The sequence below is a fragment of the Nyctibius grandis genome, chromosome 6 (assembly GCF_013368605.1).
Source record: "Nyctibius grandis isolate bNycGra1 chromosome 6, bNycGra1.pri, whole genome shotgun sequence".
Lineage (NCBI taxonomy): Eukaryota > Metazoa > Chordata > Aves > Nyctibiiformes > Nyctibiidae > Nyctibius > Nyctibius grandis.
Window position 1 is genome coordinate 1,045,615 of NC_090663.1, and position 20,852 is coordinate 1,066,466.

At 54.5% G+C, this 20,852-nt stretch overlaps 1 protein-coding gene across 2 annotated transcripts; it reads right to left on the reverse strand.

The window, feature by feature from the left end:
• Window positions 1–1,331: 1,331 nt before the first annotated feature.
• CYP26B1 (cytochrome P450 family 26 subfamily B member 1) lies at window positions 1,332–20,643 on the reverse strand. Of its 2 annotated transcripts, XM_068403871.1 has the most exons (6): window positions 20,440–20,643; window positions 18,138–18,362; window positions 4,766–5,041; window positions 3,601–3,756; window positions 2,655–2,936; window positions 1,332–1,724 (listed from the first exon to the last, which is right to left on the reverse strand). In XM_068403871.1, exons 1-6 carry the CDS (start codon window positions 20,641–20,643, stop codon window positions 1,332–1,334), a joined length of 1,536 nt encoding a protein of 511 aa, XP_068259972.1. The 2 variants fall into 2 exon arrangements, with proteins under 2 accessions (XP_068259972.1, XP_068259973.1); XM_068403872.1 differs by lacking the exon at window positions 18,138–18,362.
• Window positions 20,644–20,852: the final 209 nt, after the last annotated feature.

Consider the following 20,852-nt stretch of genomic DNA (forward strand, 5'->3'; position numbering starts at 1 on the left):
CCCAGAAGCCTCTTGCATGCAAAAAAAAATAAAATAAAACAAACCCACCCAGGAAATCAAATGCAAGATACCTTGGTGGCCGCTCGCTTGTGCCAGAGAAGCTTTGGGCAGGGCCCCGAGGTTTAGCGGTGGGACGGGGTGGACAGCTTGCAAGGAGCCCGCCGCTCGCTCTCCTTCCTGCCGAGCTCTCCCATGGCCAAACAAACCCCAAACACGAGACAAACGATGTGTAGGTTGGCTTAATTATAGAGATCACCTTTAATGCAAACGCATCCCGTGGAAGAGGACGCACCGAAACGAGCAGCTCTGAGCGGGGCGGCTTCGCTCTGCGCCCCGGCGCTGGCAGAGCTGCAGTGGGTCGGTGGGGCCATGCAGTTCGGAGGCTGGTGCCTGCACCTTGAGGGAGAGCAAAGGCACCGAAATGCCCCCCAAAATGGGTGCCTTTGCACGGGGAAGGGGCTGGTGAGGAGCTGTCACGAGGGAATGGGTGCACACAGGCCGTGTAGCAGCAGCAGGAAACTCAACGAGAAAAAAAAGGACACACACATCCCCCCGCCTCTACCCAGAGCCCCAAATGCAAAATGTAAATATGCACTCGTCCGAGGCCTCAGAGGGACAGCTCACCATCCACTCAGCCCTGGACAACACACCACAGGGTTTTTCGGTTCCACAGAGGAGGCAAAAGGGCAGCCCCCCCCCCTCCCCAACCTACCCCGGCACCAGCAGGAGAGGGGACGGGAACGGGCGTCGCTTGTCTCCCCCTTGCCAAGGAAAGCCTCCAACGCCCCGAAATAAAAAACACAACCAAACAAATGAACAACAACAAAAAAACCCCAACAAAATAAAAAAAAAACACTGTTATCACCAGCTAATTTAACACTGTTAAGAAAAAAAGATCAGAGGCCACCCAAGAGCCTCCCCGGGACGCCAGACCTCTGATCGCCGGCTGATTTCCGAAGCCTTTCCCGCAGTCGGGCCTTTGCAGCGCTCCTCCTGGCAGCAGAAGTGTTTTATAGATATTTATATATATATATTTATAATATTTAGATACTGTGTATGGTCAGACATCCCAGCTCGACTTGGGGTTTGCGACTCTTCTTCCTTCCGAAACGAAACGAGACGCACGACGACACCCCAACGCTTCTCCACGCCCCGAAACGGTTTTGGCAGCTTCACCGGTGGAGAAAGCAGTCCCGACCCGGAGGCTCTGTGAAGTGAGCATCGTGGAGAAGCTTCTCATCCCTCTCTCCTCCCCTCCTGTTCGTCCCCCTTGCCCCCACCCCACCCCTCCGTCCCCTGGCCGCCCATCCCTCGTGCCGCCGGCGTGGGCTTTACACCGTCGCCCCCAGCATGGCATCTGTCCCCGTCAAGATCTCGTTCTGGTTGGAATCCAGTCCAAAAAATTTGACCTTGAGTCCATCGACCGGGTGGACCACGGGCACCAGGGTGATTTTGGGGAAAGTCCTGGTGGCGAGCTCGAAGCGGCTGGTGCTGGCCAACTCGATGGCCAGCGCCTTGAGGAAGAGCTTGGCCAGGTGCTTGCCCAGACAGGTCCGTACACCTCCTCCAAAGGGGAGGTAGTGGAACCTGCCATCCTTGTCTTCGCTTCGACCCTGCCCAAAGCGGTCGGGGTCGAAGACGTCCACATCCTTGAAGACTGGGGCGGTGTCGTGGGTGTCCCGGATGCTGTACATCACGCTCCAGCCTTTGGGGATTTGGAAACCCTGCAGAGAAGAGGGAAGGGGTGGAGAGAAAACCAGAGCGCGTCAACCTTACTGCAAAGGGAGAGGGAGTGGGAGAACAAGATAAAGCCATTTTGCTTTGTCTGCTTTTCCCATTTTATTTGGGTTTATTACTTGATCGTGACGCAGATTTAAAAGAGAACCAGAGAGTGCAGTGCAAAGGGCTGGGAGGTGGGAACCCTGGGTTTATTCCTGCCTCTATCCCAGGGACCCACCGGATGATCCACTGCTATTTATTTGCTTTGCAGTCGCTGGCAGGAGTCACCTCCCAGGAACCCCACAGTGCTCGACTGCCACCAGGCAAAGGGAAGAAGATTTTCTTGCACCCATGATGTGCCCTTCAGAGAACATCCCATGGCTTTGCTCACACCCCCGCCGCCTGCCAGCCCCACACGCCCAACGCACATGTCAGGGCCTGGGCGATGAGAAACGGGGCGGATTTATCATCCCCTGAGCACTTTAAAAGATTTCCGACTCAAATCATTACAGTAGTAGGATTTACAGTGACAAGCCGGGTCTCAAGATTTTGTTTTGCTAGTAGGAAATTCCAGCCATCGCGATGAGTAATCCGCCTGTCATCCCGCAGCCTGGAGATGCCCTTTGCAGTAAACCTTTCCCTTGTCACACCCCAGTTCAGATTTTGGCGTCAAACATTGTCACGAGTTGCTCTTTGAAGCATCACGCCTGTCTCCTCCTTGACAGCTCGAGTGTATCCCTTCCCTGCCACGGGCCAGATTCCACCACCCTCTTCTGAATCCAGAGCAATTCCACCTCCCATCACCAGCAGGACCTAATTTGTCCTCCCTGAGGTCTCATCTAAGCCAGGCTCAAGCAAGCTTTGCAACAGCATGAAAAAGGCTGTTTTGAGGAGCTCACGGTGCAGCCTCACCCCAGAGACATGGCAATACTCACATCCAGCTCAAAGGTCTGCAGCACCGTCCGGTACCCCCCGGAGATGGGGGTGAAGAGGCGAAGCACCTCCTTGATGACGCAGTCCAGGTAGTGCAGGCTGTTGATGTTGTCGAGCCGGAGGGAGCCCTCGCAGATGCAGCCGTTGTGGAGGATGCCCTTGCTGCGCAGCTCCTCCCGCAGCTTCTCCAGGACCCGGGGGTGTTTGAGGAGCTGCATGATCAGAGAGGTGCTGGCGCTGGCAGTGGTGGCGTAGGCAGCGAAGATGAGCTCCAGGGTGCCATCCTGAAAGACAAGAGCAAAGCCAGGGTAAGACACAGGGGATGGATGGACAGACAGGCCAGCAACCATGGCACATCGAGGGAGAGGCACGCAGGCTGCCATGGAGCATTTTTTTCTCCAACAGCTCTCCAGCCTGGTCATGTCTAACTGCAAGGTCTCTCCTTGTGCAGGCACAGGTCTTGGACACTCGCCATGGTGAGCTTCCCACAGAGCCTTGGAGAATGCTGAGGACTAGACAGGCAGAAGAAACCCTCGAGGTGGCTCTTGAAGGCATATGAAGGACAAGTTATGCTGTGACCCTGCTCCATGGGGGCTCATATGCCCTGCAAAGGAGGCACTATAGAACTGGACGGGTCAAGGGATGAAGCTGGTCAAGGTTGAAATCTTCAGCAAACCTGTATGGTCTTCTGGTATTCCCTGGAAATACTTTTTAGAAAGGGCTGAGCATGATCTGCTAATAAATATGGCCCATAGGAAAGCAACTTGTTGGCACCATAATCCACCAGACCAGGGTTCACCTGCAGTTCCAACCACACATTGCAGTCCCCCAGCTCTCACTGATCATCTCAGGTCTGCTCCAAAAAAATCCTCCTTAGAGCAGCTCACGCTTTGCTCTTCGGGGAGCCCCTGCCCTGATGGACAAGGCGACCATGGGGAAGATCTTTACCTTCAGCTCCTGCATGGTGAGCTCCTTGCCGTGCTCTTTGCCGCTCTCTATCAGGATGTCCAGTGCGTCGGCATAGTCCTTGCCCTGCGTGTTCTGCAGTTTCTCCTGGATGGCTTTCTCCAGCCCCTTCTGCAGCGTCTCGCGTGCCCGGATGCCCTGTGGAGCAGAAAGCCATCGGACCATGCAGGACACAACGCTACCACCACCATCCCCAGCCCAGCATCCCCAGGAGCTGGAGGACGACGTGTCTAAGGAATACAACTGCAATTGCAGATGCTCAAAGAGAAGAATAAAGATGTTGAAGTTGTTCCCTGGGCAGGAGGAGCAAACCCCAAGCGGGTGAGATTACAGGCAAGAGTAATCAGCACCTACGTGCAAATGATAGGTCTGATGTGGGAGCCCCAGTACTGCACCAATTCACAGGCCTCCAGCTCACCCCTGGGAAAATTGTCTCTCAAAGAAAAGTCAATTCTTCCGAAAGGAACCTCTTCCTGGGAGCGGAATGGGCTTCCCGAGCAATTTTATCACCTGGTCTCAGTAAAGCAATTCCTATTTGAATGCAGCTGCACCGGGCTAACCTGCTGCTGCACATGCTTCAGGGCTGCAAACAGTTGGGCTCATTCACGTGGTCAAATAACAATAACAAAATTTACAGTGGGAATCACAAGAATAAATTTTAAAACCCCATATTTCTGTTACCGCAATTCCCCGTGAAAACAATACAACTTTTTGTCTATGTTTTTTTGGTAGGCTTTCATTTTGCATCATACATCAAAAAACTAGAACAGTGCCTGGAATTAGAAGGTCCGCTGACCTGTTTTGCCCTGGGGACAGGAGGGAATTAACAGAAGGGTCCCACAAACAAAATAAAACATCAAAACTGCCAGTTACAAGTGAGAAAAAATTACACATTATATCTGGGCAAGTCCTGACTGTGTTCTCTCTTACATCGACCCACACAGTCCCTAACACTCTAAAAACCCATGAATGAATCTTCCTCTCCACTCCTGAAACAGGACTTTGTAGCCCAAAATGACTCACTTCCAGAGGTCAGAGGGTGAGAAGACATCCCACCAATAACCCGTAGAGGTGGGGATTAGCAAGCGCTCCATTAATCCCAGTTTGGTGTTATGGGCTGGTGAAGGACTTAGCCCAAATCTCTTACCCTCCTGTAGCCGCTGAAGGGCAGATCCACGGGCAAGGAGAAGACATTCTCCACAAACTGCTGGTAGACCTCGAAGAGGCGGTTGAGCTCCTCATCGGGGATGCGGAAGCCCAGCAGGACACGGATGGCCATGCGGAAGGTGAGCTTCTGGGTCTCGTGGTAGACGTTGATGGACTCAGGGTTGCTGCTCCACGCCCGAAGGGTGTCTTTGATCACCAGCTGGATCTTGGGGAGATAGCTCTCCAGTGCCTCATGGCTGAAGATTTTGGAGAAAACCTACAAAAGAGAGCGAGCAGAGATTTCTACACAGCCCCAACACCCTCCTCTTTCCCTTCTCTAGTAACCAGCTTCTGTCCATAAAAACAGACATCACAGGTCCACTTAGCAGAAGACTCATTATCATCCAGAATTCATCATCCAGCGTCATCAATTTCTAAAACAGCTGCCATAAAACGTCAATGGAGAAATATCAGCCAACAGATCCTCCGCAGGCTGATCCCCACCACAACCATCACAAACGACAGGCAATAACACGGGGCAAAACAGAGGTGGGAGGGAAAGCTACACCTCTGTGCACGGCAGGACAGATGGAGCCGGTTTTCCCACGGCTCCATGTCTCATGGCTCTCAGTTACATTCATCCCACAATTTGGATGCTACTAATACATCTCTTCCACGGGGATTCTTTAGTGTCTAACATTAGTCGGCCTCTTCTCCCAGGCAACTAGCGATAGGACAAGAGGACACAGCCTCAAGCTTCACCAGGGGAGGGTCAGGTTGGACATTAGGAAGCATTTCTTCTCAGCAAGGGTCATTAGCCATTGGAAGGGGCTGCCCAGGGAGGTGGTGGAGTCACCATCTCTGGAGGTCTTTAAGAAAAGACTGGACATGGCACTTAGTGCCATGGTGTAGTTGCCATGGTGGTGTCAGGGCAATGGTTGGACTCGATGATCCCAGAGGGCTCTTCCAACCTGATTGACTCTGTGATTATGGTTGTGCACACACGCAGACACACGCAAGCTTTTCTCTCAATGGGAAGCATTGGCAATTTCTCCCACCTATCAACCACCTTTTTTTAATATGTGTAAAAAATTAAGTAAAATAATTATTTTGAGGCATTTAGGATGTCTGTGAAATCTGGCTGAACTTAGCCAGGGGTTCAAGTGGGGAAGAGACGCACACACGTCCGCAGAGGTTGCGATCGCACATGGCTCATTTCCTCGGGAAACCAGGGAAAAAAACCCCTGATGTCAGCAGACAGCATTAATTTAAGTTCTGCGAGTAAACACTGCACGGGAGTGGGCCTCCCCAGGTCCCCGCTGCTAACGGCTCCTTACTCCAATTTGGGCCAGGGCCCGCGCGCGTTGCACGACGAGCTCAGCAATGCCAGGAATGTCCCTTCAGCCCTCCCCGGCGCAGCCCACAGCGCACGCTTTCATTCGGCGTCCCCCGCCGCATCCCTCCCAGAGTGCACCAGAGGAAAAAGTGCTGTTTGTTTATTTTTTATTAACCTACACACACACACACGGGGCAGCACGCACACACGCACCGCCAGGCCTCTGGGAAAATCAAATTAAAACAGGCTCCCGAGGAGGGAACTGCAAGCCTGCGTGGCCTCCACCGGTGGCCAGTCCCTGAGGGGGCTCAATGCATGGTGGGGGGGCTTCAAAGTTATCAAACCAACAAGAGGAGCGAAATCAAAGCCTCCCCCCACCTCTTTCCATGAGCGCCGGACTCGCTGGAGCTGTAAATGTGAGAATTTCCTCCGCAGTCAGCCCTCAAAGGGAAAGGTAATATTTTCCTGGCTGTGACCCCTCATTGCTAATGCACATCGTTCACTGGGAGTTTGTTTGGTGAAATAACACCTCTGTCCCCTCGCAGCGCCGGGCAGGAGGCTCGACAAGAGCCGCTTCATCACGCGCCGCGCTCGGGCTGAGCCCTGAGTAAAACTCATCACACGGTGGGGCAGAGCTCGGAGGTTCCGCATGGAAAGACCAGCGTGCAAACGGGACGGTAGGAGGGATCAGAAAGAAAAACACCAGCAGACCGACAGACAGCTCTGCCTGCAGACAGACAGCTGTCCCCGGATGGCTACGAGGAGCGGAGGCATGAATGGAGCGGAGGAATGAATGAACGAACAGCGGGGCGGTGAGATCACGGCGAGGGCGCGAGGCCGCGCGGCTGCTGCTGCTTTCTGCCGCCTCTCTGCACTTCACGAGCTATTTTTAAGCCTGGAAAGGGCAGCGATGCTCAGGCAGACCTGCCTGTGGGAGGGAGGGCGGTGAAAAAGCAGCCGCTTGGAAAAGAAAAGCTGGAGACGCTAAAGCCGGGTCCCTCGGCTGGCTGGGGATGGCATGAAGGGAGCTGGGAACAGGCCGGTTCCTGGTGGCCATGAGCAGGACACTAGGCTTTGGTGCAGTGCCAGCTGGAGGAGAGCTGGCAGCCACAAGCTGCTCCACAGTGATGGGACAGGACCTCCTCGGTGGGGCCGGCGAAGGGACACCAATATCTCCCTATCTGGCTGGCATCTGCCCTTCATCCATGCTGGGGAGTTTGGGGTAAGGACAGAGGCCCCCACTGAATCCCCTCTCCCGTGACTCAGTTTCTCCAGCTGAAAGCAGAGCTGGCGAGGGGACAGCCTCTGCTTAAGAGGCGCCGAGGCTGCAGCCCTGCTTGGAGCCACCGTCCCAATGGACGTGGCCCCTGGGGCAAACCACGTCATCCCCCAGCTCTGCCCACCATCTCCCACAGGCAAAGGGCTCGGAGATTCCCTGCACCCCGCAAAAAAGCACAATATCCCAATGCCTCTGGTCCTGCTGTGCAGAATTGCTGCAGCAGTACAGAGAACCGGCCCAGGGCTGGATCCACACCCCGCAGACCAAGCCAGACTCCGAAGAGGAGAGTGTCCCTACCAAGGAGCGATGCCCAGTGAAGACGCAGAGGAGGAGACCCTCAGGAAGAGAAGACTGAGCCTCTGTGGAGGTCAACACACCACCTGCCCAGCCTGAAAAGGAGGAGCATTTAGCACTGGGGGACCGGGAGGGATTTTTTGTCTTTTTTTGCCCCTTTTTTGAGCTCTGCTTTTGCTATCAGGTTCCTCCAGCGCCAGCCAGCTGCACCCCATGTCTGCTGGAGCCCACAGCTCCCAGCCATGGGGCCAGCCGACATGGTGAGTCCAGGCCACGCCGCCGGCTCACTGCGACGCCCCATCCACTCGCCGCCTCTGCGCTCCGCATCGCCTAATCCCAGATGTCAGCAGATCCTTCCCCAGCCAGACACAAGTCTGGATCCCCTTCCAGTCACCTCCAGTTCAACCCTGCATCTTTCCAGTTGATTAAAAAGGAGGAAAAGGCAGCCAACTTTCCCTCCGCACGTTTCTAGCCTAAAATTCCTGCGCCCTCTAGTGAAGCTGAGCCGAACGTCTCAGCCGCTTGCAGGAGCAAGATCAAGCAAAATCAACGAGCATCGATGCAAAAAAATGTTGCTCCAGAGCTGCCAAGAGGCAAAATCAGCTCCAAGGGGATGCCCGGCTCTGCAGTAGCCCAGCCGTGGTGGGGGTCTGGCCAGGTGGCCTCGGCAGCAGAGCCAGGGCACGGCCAGGACTTTTGGGGGACGCTGGAAAGAGCCCTCATTTTTTTCACGTTTTGATATGTCCCCAAAGAGCCCAATCTGGGGATTTGCTCCATCCCAGGGCATTCATTTACACCCGCACATGCATGCTCACCCCATGCCGAGGAAGACACCACCACCCAGCGAGCCTGGCTGGAAACTTCCGAATCTATCTCATAGTGGAAACAGGACATTTAAAGATTTATGGTTTTCCTAAGGCAGAAAATTCCTTCCCAGTGTCTCAGCTGCAGGATCTCTTGGAGAGGTCCAGCACTGTGTGACAGCAAACTGCCCCTGGTCCTGGCTGGAGAATACCCCAGCCCCATCCTTAAACCGCACCAAAGAGGAGAGGACATTGAAGTGAAGAGCCCTGAACTTCAACCCACAGAGTTTCCATGCATAGCAAAGGCTTGTTTGCTGGCTGGGGTGGACAGGAGTTAGCAGAGATGATGTTTTTCATTGTGTTCCCCCTCCTTGGTGCTGGCCAAAGCTCCCCATGCCAAGCACAAGCTTCAGCCCCTGCCTTTTGCTGACCACATTCTCCCCTGCTCCCACCTGGCACATCAACACGGCAAACCACAGAATCACAGAATCAGTCAGGTTGGAAGAGCCCTCTGGGATCATTGAGTCCAACCATTGCCCTGACACCACCATGGCAACTACACCATGGCACTAAGTGCCATGTCCAGGCTTTTCTTAAACACCTCCAGAGATGGTGACTCCACCACCTCCCTGGGCAGCCCCTTCCAATGGCTAATGACCCTTGCTGAGAAGAAATGCTTCCTAATGTCCAACCTGAACCTCCCCTGGCGAAGCTTGAGGGAACGGAGCTATTCCTTCCTCCCCTCCAGGAGGAAAACTTACACTTTGGGATCAGACACCTGTGTCTCACCCGGCCCGCGGTGGCCAGAGCTGCTGGCCCGACCAAACGAAGGCACAACTAGCGTGGAGATGTTTTCACGAACCAATTTGGCACCCACCAGTGGTTTGGCTGGCAGGACGTGTCAGGAAGCACCCAAAGCCGTGTCTCAACCTGGAGACACATTATTTCTTCCTACATTTCAAAAGACGAGGCGGTGTCCGTCCCAACCCTGTGCTGTCACCATGTTATAATGGATGTCTGCCTCTCTCCGACATCAGACGCAGGGCTGCCAGACGTGGAGCCCACTGCCACGCTCCAGCGGGCTTGTAAACCATGATATTTTTGGAGTGGGATGAGAAGCCTTATGGGCAAGAGGCTGCCCTGGCATCAGGAGCACTAGGCGAAGTGAAAACACGGTAAAAAAGTTGTGAAGACTATGTAAGGCACCGCAAAGAGGAGAGGACCTCCACAAAATCCCACCGCTGCCCTGACACGCTGACATCTATTTTTAAAGGGCTTTGCCTTTCACAGACACATAGCAAAGAGCTGATGCCTTTTCTCCCCATGCTGTAATTGGAAAATGGAGCACATGGACCACTCCAAGGTCTCCTGCCGTGCTCCACCACGGGAGGAATCCAGGCCCCTTGAGAGGGAAAAGCCAAGAGTTTCAGCTCCTGACCATGCTGGGTTTGCCCACCAAAACCAAGTGCTGCATGCAGGGTGCAGGTGAGGAGTGCAGGTGTCTCGGGGGAGCTGAAGGCAGCAACCTCTCCCAGGCAGAAGTGCAAGAGCACCATGAACGCTGTGACCCATCTCCAAAGGGAATCTGGTTACGGTAGCTGGAGTCTCCAAACTTGACCCAGCTGAAGAAAAGAAATGAGTGCCCTTGCAAAAGGCAGTTTTACTGAAATTTGAATCATTCTCAAAAAAAATGTGCTGGAAAAAATTGTAAAGATCATTTCAGCATCCTTGGGCCACATTAGGATGATCATGCACCTTTCAGAGTTGCCCATACCCCTATTTTTTTAATTTTTTTTTAAACATCTAGGGTTGTGAGAAACTTTAGCATTTCATCTTTCCACTTGAGTTCAGAAAATGATCTCAAGCACCCCATTTCCCCATGGCTCAAAAATCTGCATGTCCGAGCAGCTCTACAAACCCTCCACATGTCACGGGAGACTTCGCTTTCCATCCAAAACCCTGTAACAGGCTATCAGGTTAAAGGGGCTGTGATGGCCAGGCTGGGGGTGAGAGCAGGGAACAAGCAGGACACCCTGCATCTGTCTCAGCACCCCCCCTCTGCAAAACTGCCTCGTCTCAAAAAAAACCCAACACCAGCACCAGCAAAATGCAACGAGCTACGTTCAGCAATTTAGGTCAATTAGCCCACTTTATGGGGATACCTAAACACAGAATCACAGAATCAATCAGGTTGGAAGAGCCCTCTGGGATCATCGAGTCCAACCATTGCCCTGACACCACCACGTCAACTAGACCATGGCACTAAGTGCCATGTCCAGTCTTAAAACCCTCCAGAGATGGTGACTCCACCACCTCCCTGGGCAGCCCCTTCCAATGTCTAATGACCCTTGCTGAGAAGAAATGCTTCCTAATGTCCAACCTGAACTTCAGCATCTGTGTGCCTACACCACCTCTGAAGTGCCGCTCCAAGTGCTCTCCCCGCATTTATCCATGAGGAACCAGTGTATTTGAGGAGAGCAAAATTCACCTTACATATTGTCACCGCTCTTCAAGGAGGGAATCAAATGCCGGGAGAGAAAGAGAAAGACGATATCACATCAACAGACAGTGTGGCAAAGAAACAGGAGCTGTGTCCAGCCAGAAGGGATTAGAAAGGTGGGATCATCTGGGTAAGAAGAGGTCCAATGGGGCAAGCACCCGCTGCCTGTGGCTGGAGCCGTGGAGAAGGAGCATCCTGCAAACACGGGCTATCCTGTTTGGTTTTGCACCACGTACTAAATCCCAGATCTGTGACGTGAAGATGAGAGTTTACCCAGAGCTAAAGAGGAGGAGAGCAGCCTGCCCAGGCAGCACGGATACGGAGCCAATGGAAGAGAAATATCAGGAGAAAAGTCCCCTTTTTGCTGACCTCCTGCATCTTCCTGGAGCACGCAGAAGGGACCAAAAGGAAGGAACCCCACGCGTTTAAGTAAACCAGAGGATGGACTCTCCTAGAGACAAAGCCAGACTTGGCAAAGAAACCAGCCTCAAGTGCTCTTCCATGGGAGCGCTTAGACCTCGGTCTTGCCAAGTGCTCCACAGGCTGGGAGCGGAGCAGAGCATGAGGGGCAGCCACGCTCGCAGGGAGGCTGAGAGGGAAACCCTCACCCCATAAAGCAGCCCGCTCCACCCCGAAGGTGAAATAAATACACCTTTCTGAGCACGCATCATCTCTTGGCAGAAATAGGGGAAGACGCTTGGAAAAGCGCTTCTTCCACCAGCTCTGCCACCAGAATCCTGAGTAAGGTCTTTTAAGACCTCTGTGCATCATATGGGGATGAGCACACATCTGATGGTGCAGATGTCCCTGCTTCTGAACACATGAGCTCCTGCCAGCTATCAGAGGCCTTTTCTGAGCTTTAAACTAAGACCAGGGAGGAGATGACAAGGGCTGAGATGACTCAAGGCCACCCTACAAAATTAAGGAGAGGAAAGTTTAAGAGCAAGCTGGCTGACAGAGAGATAGAGTTAGTGGCAGAAATGCCACCTGAGAAGTAATGGAGAGCATCATTAACCTGAAACAGAATCACAGAATCACAGAATCAACCAGGGTGGAAGAGACCTCTGGGATCATCGAGTCCAACCGTTGCCCTGACACCACCATGTCAACTAGACCATGGCACTAAGTGCCATGTCCAGTCTTTTCTTAAACACATCCAGAGATGGTGACTCCACCATCTCCCTGGGCAGCCCTTGGTCTCAAAGGAAACAAAGCACTCGGTCCCCAGAGCGATGAGTGGGATGTTATCAACCACAACCCAGCAGGTTGCTTGAGCTGCTTGTAAGGATGGAGTACGATGCAGTAGAAAACCAAAGCTACACAAAGACAGTGTGGGACAGATCCTGAGTTTGAAAAGCTCTTTCCCATCTCTGGGATTAGCTCCTGGCATCCCCCATTCCCGCTCTAAAGCAGAGCCTGGACCCACGCAGAGCATTGCAGCCTGAGGAGAGGTTCCACCTTCTCCATGCCTCACAGGGCACCCAACAGCTCCCATCCCGGACGGCACAGAAAGTTAGAGCAGTCAACATTAAAGAGGTTCAGCTCGCAGGGCTGTAACCACACTCCAACACATCACAGCTTCTCAAGACCCTCTGAGCTTACAGGGCATTTTGGGGTGGAAGGTGCTATGAAAACACATGAAATTTGCCTTTCAGCCAGGAGCGCCCGCGCTTTGCTGTTTCTTTTTTTTCTTTAATCCATTGGAATTACTCTGGATTTACACCACTGTAGATGACAGCGCTACTTGGTCTAAAGTCAACGAGCCAACTGAGCTGACAAATTCTTCCCCAAGACCACGAGCGGGAGCCCTCCTCCATCGAGGAAAGCCTTTTCTCCATCTCCAGTGGCTTTCGCCCGTGGGTTAAAACTCCCTGACAGGGCAGCAGCCCGACACGGACACCCCAAGAAGGGGCTGGAGGAGGGCCAGCCGATGGCAGCTGGAATCCAGCCCCCTTGAGCTGACTGACAGGATTTTGCGGGGGGGTCAGATAGAAGGGGACGGTTTCTTTTCCACCGTGGGATTTACAAGGAGGAGGGCGGCGGGGTTGGGTGGAAATGCAAAGAAAAAAACCCCTAAAAAAACCCCTCTTAACAGCTTGTGTCGGGGTTTTTTGTAGGGCAAAAGGTATGTTCCTGCCGCCTCCCATCCCTCCTTCCTCCTCCCGCCCCTCTCCCCCATCACCCTCCTTCCCTCCCCCCCCCCCCCCCCCCCCCCCAGTCCAGCCCACAGCAGCTGGTTTATATTTGGTTGTAAATTTATGGCCCCTTTTGTGTTCTTAATCCTCTTGCAAACTATATTAAAGCCTCAGACCTTTCTACTTGGTGCTAATAAGCTCAACACTTGTATGCCTCCAAGGCAGAACATTAATTGTGGTGTGTTAATGAATGATGTAGTTTTGGACAGTGAGACAAAACAGGCCGTTTCTCTGCACCACTGTCTGCTTCCTCCTCGAGTCTCCGGGTCTAGGATGTCTACCCAGCCCACGGACTGCTTTTATTTTATTCTTTCTTTTCCTTTTTTTCAAGCCAGCTGTGCCTATTTTGGGATTACTATGCTGGAACACAGCACGGGCCCGGCAAGCCCAGCGCTCCTCTGCCAAGGCTGGATGCTTCCGAGGAAAGTCTGAGTCCCACCTTCCCCGCACACCGTAGCACGGGGAAACTCCTTCCTGGCCCCAGGGCGCTGCTTAGGACCTAAAACCTAAGGGCCATGCGTCCTGGCCATTTCCAGTTCCCATTTCCTTCTCCATCAAGATGCTGGGGTCCCTCTCTGTTTGCTGAACCTCAACTTCCCACTGGCCTTACATCCCATAAAACCAGAGCCCACTGGTGCCTAAGAGCAGCTTTGCTTCCCCTTCGTTACAGCTCATATTGATGCAGGGATTGACGCTTCCAGAAGACACACGTGGTAAATCTGGAGCGACTGCACTGGTTTCACTGGGGTTTCATGGGTGTAAATGGGAGCTTACGGGTAGAAATGGGAACTGAAGATGTCTACAAGGGCAAGATGTGAAAAGGACTGAGTGAACAGCCAGGCTGGGCCAGGGTATGGCACAGGCAGCATGGCTGTGCCACCGAAACAAGAGCAGGATGGGGAGAGCACCAGAGGCAGAAGTGTGGGGCAAGGAGCACCCTCAGCCAGGCACCGTTCCCAGCCATCCCTTCCTGATGAGTTACTGTAGGAGAGCAGGAGCTCCCCTCCGTCGGGACATGTCACGCCTGACCCCGAGGGACAACATGCATTCTTCACGCAACGGAGAGAGGCAGAGGGCTGCCACCAAAAAGCCAGAGCAAAGACATGCCCGTGCCCAGCCAGATGTGAAAGCAACGTGGCTGCTCCTGCCAGTAACCTGCAAGGTGATTTTGAGACAAAAATGCCACCGTAGAGGAACAAGCAGCCTTCACCGCAGCCCGGGTGGCCCAGGTCCTTCTCCGACATCGACATAAACTCCGTGACCCAACAGCAGTAACAGCCTCTCAGTAGATATTTATCTCAGGAGGGAGGTTGAGGAGTTTTGGGTTGCTTTCTTTTACTACTTGTAAACTGTTCTTATCGACCAGCTCCATCTCAGGCCAAGGACAGAGCCAACGCTGATGTTATCTGCAACAAAGCGATACCCCTGACGCAGGCAAGCCCTGCTCCCAGCCCTGCTCTCACCCTCCATCCCGCCCCATAAGCTGTCACATCCCTGGGCAAAGTTTTTATACCCCGAGACTCCCCCTCTAATAATTGGAGAGTTCATTTCCCAAAAGGGGGAAGTTTTCTCCAATTTATATGAACTTTGACAGCCTCCTGCAGGGGAGATTTAATAAATACGGGATGGGAAAGCAGAGAGCAGCTTGTTAATATGGCTTTGTTCCTCCTGAGCACCTCCCACACGTGCATCTCAGAGTCCTTTATCAACACCTACGGGATTAAAGCCTCTGGGATGGAGAAGAGGATATTCATCCGCTTTATGGAAGGGGATATTGAGTCCATGCAAGATCCTGAAGAGAAGCTGAGATAGAGAATCATCAAACCTAAGAGAAAGGCTCCAGAGAGTTGTCCAACTTGGCTCTGATCCCACCACCATCATGGGCAAAGCGTCCTACTGCAGAGCCAGTAGCAATAGCTGCAATTTGCTGATCTTGAAGTTATATTGAAGAGCTAAAAGTCTTTGGAAAGCTTCACGACACATGGCCAGCAGAACAGCTGATTTCAATGGCAAGCGACCAGAAACATCGTGCAAGAACGTGTTGGGTTTAAAGCTCTTTGCTAGAGCTTGTCTTCACATCTCAGTGGCAATCTGTCCCATCAAGAGGAGACCACGGCTCAGTTGCCAGGGGATGATGAAACATTATGCACCAGTGCAGCTGCAAATAAGTGCAACTCCACCGATTTTTAGAAAGATGATGAGGACTTATCGCAGGTGGTGACCACGTAAGGGTTTGTGGAACAAGAGCTAGAGATGACCCCAATGGTTGGAATCACAGCAGATGCTGAACACATGGGGTTTCACGCTCTACCTTTCCTCGTGTTGGCTACCACCCTACACCACAAGCAGCGCCACGAGAAATTAAACCTCATGTACAATTTCTGGCAAGACCAGAGTAGGAGAAACCACTTAAAAGCAAGCAAAGGCTCAAGCTCAGAGATGAGGTAGAAAACAGAATTTGAGAGGTGGACGAAGCTACTGTGCTCCACAAAGCCCCACAATGCTTTAAACTGAATTATCATCAACCTAAAAGGTTTCCCAGGAAATAGGGCTGCTCTTTTCCATGGAGCTTTCAGCTGCTCCAATTCTTTTAATATTTATATTAATACCAGCATCCTTACTATGGAAGTTGGTGAAGTCTGTGGAAAGCAGGGTCTTCTGCCAACAGGTTCTTTGCTCGGTTCCCCAGAGGGTCAAGAGGAAGGTACCCAACTGGGTAACTAAGAGAAAAACTTCTACCAAGAAGGAGCAAGTTCAAATCTTACATCTAGTGCTTCCTTGGACCTCTCACAGTCTCAGCAGTGGGGTGGGGAGGGTTAAAAATCAACACCATTTAAAGCAACAAAAGCTCAGGGCTAACGAACTCCAAAGGCACCTGCAATTTCTGCCAGTAGAAGGCACCTGGCCTGGAAAAAGGTTTAATCTGGTCATCGCAATCTCCCCGAGAACAAAACGATTTATTTTCTTCCCGTTAGAAGCAGGTTCACCTTATCTTTCAAAGGGAAGGGAGTCAGCTGAGGCCGGTGTACCCAACCCCACGCTGCTGGAAGAGAAAGCTTAAAAAAAAAATCAGCTACTCCAGCATCCCCAGTCCCGCTGATATGGGGAAGAGTTTGCTCTCGGGTATGCCAGAGCTCAAAGCAGAGGCAAGGTGTTTGAGCAGGAGCAGGCACTGCTGGTAAAGGTCATCCCTGAACAGTGTTTTGCCAGAGTACGTGTTCTCAGGAGGCTTTAGCCATCCCTTAAGGAGGAATTAGGATCCTTGCCAGCTTAGGATCATGCACGATGCCAAAAATCAGGAAGGCAAAAGGGTTTTGAGGAGGAGGAGGATGGAGATTCAGCCCAGACTTTGGGCTCAGAAAAATCTGAAAGCATTGGGATTCACCCTTTAGAGTGGGACATGTATTTCCCACTAGGTAAAAACACAAAAGTGAGAACATCAGGTAGAAATATCAAGGGAGAGAAGCTCTCCCCTCTCTACTTTGCTGGTATTGCTCCTTGCCGGTGCCGGCGCTCCCCGTCTGAGCTGCGGTACAAATTGCAAGTCCATCAGGATACCACAGAGGTCAGGCCTCCCTTCTCCATGACCCCACTCTCCTCGCCTCCCCCGGTGTCTGTTCCTGAGGGCTGAATTCCGCGGTTTTATCAAGGCCATCGTAACCAAAGGCCTTCAGCTCCCCACTTCTCAGCAGCAAGAAATTATCTTGCTGTGCAGAAGATAAAAGAAGGAGTGAAGGAGTGTAGAGGCACCTCCAAACCGCTGCCTGCTGCCGCTGAACCCTCCCTTAATAGGAAATAAATCGGAGCCAAAGCTGCTGCCGGAGCAAAGTGTGTCGTTCCCCGTTTCCCTGCACCTCTCCTGCTGCAAATTATGCTCCATGGTGGAGGGAGCCCCATGAACTTTGACAGCAAGGTTGGAAAAAACATCTCCCTCCTTAAGAAAAACACAAAAGTAGCCCAAGCAAACGGGGTGTAACTGCAAACACGGAGTTTGCCCCGGTCTTGGGTAGGGATTGACACGGCAGTCACCCCAAACCCGCTGCCTGCCCCGACCCAGCTGGGAAAGTGCCTGTCCTATGGAGGAGCCATCACCCACGCCGCCACGCCAGCCTCTGCAGGCTGGCACCTTTGCCACCACCTTTTTGACAGGGGGACGTGAGGACAATCCCCCACATCTGCTTGGGCTCAACGCCCCCCGAAACCAGGCTGCCCTGCGCTACCTGCCTGCCTTGGGGCCTGTAAGGAGGGTCTGACCCCAGGACCACCAAGGGGGTGAGGTGACGCAAGGCCCCAGGAGGGTCTCAGCCCCCCACCCAGCCAGCTCAGTCGTGTCCCCCCCTCCCCACTTCTTCCCAGGGCCCCCCATCAGAGCCCCAATTGCCCCAAAATCCAATGCAACGCCCAGCACCATGAGACACCCCCCCCCCCAGCAAACACAAACCCCACGGGATCTCCCCACAACACCTCTCAGCAGAGCCTGGAAACGGGGGAGCCCCCCCTCCTCGTTGCCCCCCACTCCCCTCCACCCCACGCCACCCTCTGCCCCCCCAGTGGCCGCATCACCCTTTTAAGAGCCCTCCAGGACTGCACTTGCCACTGGGCTCACAGCAGCCCCCCGCCATGCGTGTCACCGGTTGTGGGGGGGCTGGTGGGGTGATGATGGGAGGGGGGAGAGGGGCAGCACCTCCATCCTCTGCGGGGCAGCCCCGCGTGTGACCACCCCTCGCCTCCCCATCGTCCTTTTAAATTCCTCAAAGGCATCGAGCACGGACACGGTGGGGGGGCCCACGTGTGACCTCCATGTGCGAAGGGTCCATGGTGGGGGGGAAGTGGGGAGAGGAGGGCAAGAAGGGGAAGAAGAGGGCAAGAAGGGGAAGAAGAGATAGGGATCCCCCGCCCCACGCGCGCACCCACGCTCTCCCCCACCCCCCCACCGCCCTTCCCCGGTCTCGCGTGGGCCCCTCACCTTCCTCTTGTGGCGGTGGATGTCGCCGATGGAGTTGGCCACGGTGTTGGGCCCCAGGAGCATGCGGGTGCTGCGCGGCCACTCCGTGCTCACCAGGTGATGCTCCCCCATCAAGATCTTCCGCACGTTTTCCGCCCCCGTCACTCGCACCAGCGGCCGCCCCAGCAAGTGCGTCTTGAAAACGTTCCCGTACTTCTCCCGTCGCGAAGACTGGAAGCAGGAGCCCTGGGGAGGGGGGAAAGGACCGAGGAGGGGGAAAACATGGAGGGGGGGGGTGTTACCGCACGGCCTCTCCGCGCCCGCGCAGCCGCACACACGCGTGGGGATGCCCACGGCGCAGCGGGGAGCAGCTTGGGGAGGGGGGGGGGTGGTTGTTCTTGCAGGTTTAGGGGTGACCCAGCCGGGGTGGAGGGGGGGCAGGAATGGGGGGGGCGCGGGGTAACCCCGCCATCCCACCCGGCTCCCTCCGACGGGGCGCCCGGCGCTGCCCGCCCGCTCCTCCCGCCGGGGGTCGGTGCCCTCCGCCCCCCCTTCCTCCTCCTCCTCCTTTCTTTTACTTCTACCTTCACCTCCCCTGGCACTTTTTAACCTTTTTTTTTTTTTTTCTTTCCCCTTTCTCTTTTTTTTTTTTCCGCTCAGGCTGAATTTACTCGAAAGGCTGCAATTTGCCTAAGTAAATCTCCAGATTTTGAGAGGCTTTAATAACTTTCCCACATGCTCCGGGGGCTTTTGTCGGCGAAGAGGCGGATGGAGCCGCAGAGGGGGAAGGAGGGGGGAGGTGTCCCCCCAAAAAACCCCATCCCGAGCGGGGAGAATAGCTGCGAGCGCTGCAGCCCCGGTGCTGCGTGTGTTTATTTTGAAACAAAAGCGCGGTTGTGAATTTTCAGATGTTCAGGTGACCCTGTTTCTTGATCTGCGTAAATATAATTAAAGTCCTTTTTGTGGCATTAATAAAGAGTTATTTGTACACCATTTCCAGGGCAGCACAAAGAGGACCTTTATGTGGGAGAAGTTTCGAATGGAGTCCAATTTATACAAAATTTTGTATTTTTAGCCCTGGACTCTGTTTGGACGGAGCCTGTGGAAAAGCGAGAACCCTTTTCTGGTCCCCCCGTAAAAATCTGATAAATTTCTTTAAAAAATAAAGCCCTATTGAGAGCGTGCTGTTAACCCCTTCGGCGCCGCTGGCGGGGAGGGGGCCGGCCGGGGAGCGGAGCCGCCGCGCCGGGCTCCCACGTCGGGGCTTCCCCGGCGGTGGCGCAGGGCGGGGGGGGGGGACACCGGGGGACACCGCAGCCGGGACCGGGCTGCGCTGCCCCGCCGCGGGCTCTGCCAGCCCCCTCGGCGGTCCCGTCAATGAAAACGCGACCTTGGCTGGCGGGAGCATCCTCACCAGGCTCCCATTTGCTTATTATTATTTTTATTTGGCCCTGGGAGGAGGAGGTGGGAAACCCTCGGGCTAATTTTCCTCGGGGGTTCCCTCCTGGGATGCTGCGAGCCCCCGGGGTGCCCCCAGCTCCCCCCGCAGCGGGGCACCCCTCGGCCGCCTCCTGCCTCCTCTCCTCCTCCCTTTATTTTAATTTTTTTTCCCCTCTTTCTTTGGCAGTCACCCTCTCTCGACGCGGTCCGAGGGGATCCCGCTCCGCCCGCCGCTGTTCAGCATTTAGCAAGGTTAATCCCGGGTTAATCTACCGATTTACCTCCGCGGGCTTCCCCCAGGGCCGGACCCGAGCCGGGCGGGTTGCGAACCCAACGGGAGAAGCCCTGGGGACGCGGATGGGACGGGACGGGTTGGCGAGCCCATTGCATGGGGTGGCGAGCGGGGGGGACACGACCCGGGGAGCCCCCGCGCCGTGCCCGGCGACATCCACCCGGGGCTACCTCCCACCCCCGGCTTTAGTATTATCATTTTTTCAAGGATTTCGGCGAGGGGGGGGGAAGGAAAGGAGATTTTTGGCAGCGCAGCGGAGACCCCGAGGGTCCTCCCCGGCAGCCTCCGGCGGGGGAACCCCGCGGTGCCCGGCCGGGGAGCGCAGCGCGGCGGCGGCTCCGGGGCGAGCCCAGCCGGGCCGGGCACCCTCCGGTGTCCCCCCGCGTCCCTCCCGCAGCCGCCACCAGCCCCCCGGCCCCAGCTCGCCGGGAACCCGCATGATGCAATCGAAAGGGAAAGAAAAAAGAAGAAAGAAAAAAAAAACAACAAAACCTTAAAAAAAAAAAAAGCCAGAAAAAAAAAAAGCCGGTCCCAACCCACCTTCCAGGGAGGGAAAGGAAAGAGAAAGGAAGGGAAGGGAATCCTCCTTACCTGCAGGAGCCAGTGGAAGGTTTCTCCGATTAAAGGGAATCCCATAGAGCCTTTAGGGATTGGGAGCTTGCAGGTTTTGTCGCGGGTGGCAGCCCAGCGGAGCTGCCACAGCTGTTGGGACACGGCCAGCAGCAAAGTCAGCGACACCAAGCACGCCGCGAGGGTAGCCAGTGCCGAGACGAGATCAAAACTTGCAAAAAGCATATTTGGAAGAAGGAGGAGGAGGAGGGTGGGGAGAGAAACAGCCCCTTGACAGGCACCACGCTCGCACCCACACACAGGCACGCACGAAAAGAGGGCGACTGCGGAGCGCACGGTAAAGGCTGCCTGGGGGGTCCTGGGGTGGGGGGGGGCCGGGCTCGCCCCCCTCTCCGCTGGCAGGTTAGAAAAACAACAGGAGAAAGGGAGGGGGG

Bases quoted from the DNA above. Each gene is read 5' to 3' on its own strand.
- CYP26B1 (XM_068403871.1), bottom strand. From the start codon at position 20,643: ATGCTTTTTGCAAGTTTTGATCTCGTCTCGGCACTGGCTACCCTCGCG. The intron at 5,042-18,137 runs GTGAGGGGCCCA...TCTCTTTTGTAG, and splicing joins TCCACCGCCACAAGAGGAAG to GTTTTCTCCAAAATCTTCAG. The intron at 1,725-2,654 runs GTGAGTATTGCC...TCTTCTCTGCAG, and splicing joins TGCAGACCTTTGAGCTGGAT to GGTTTCCAAATCCCCAAAGG.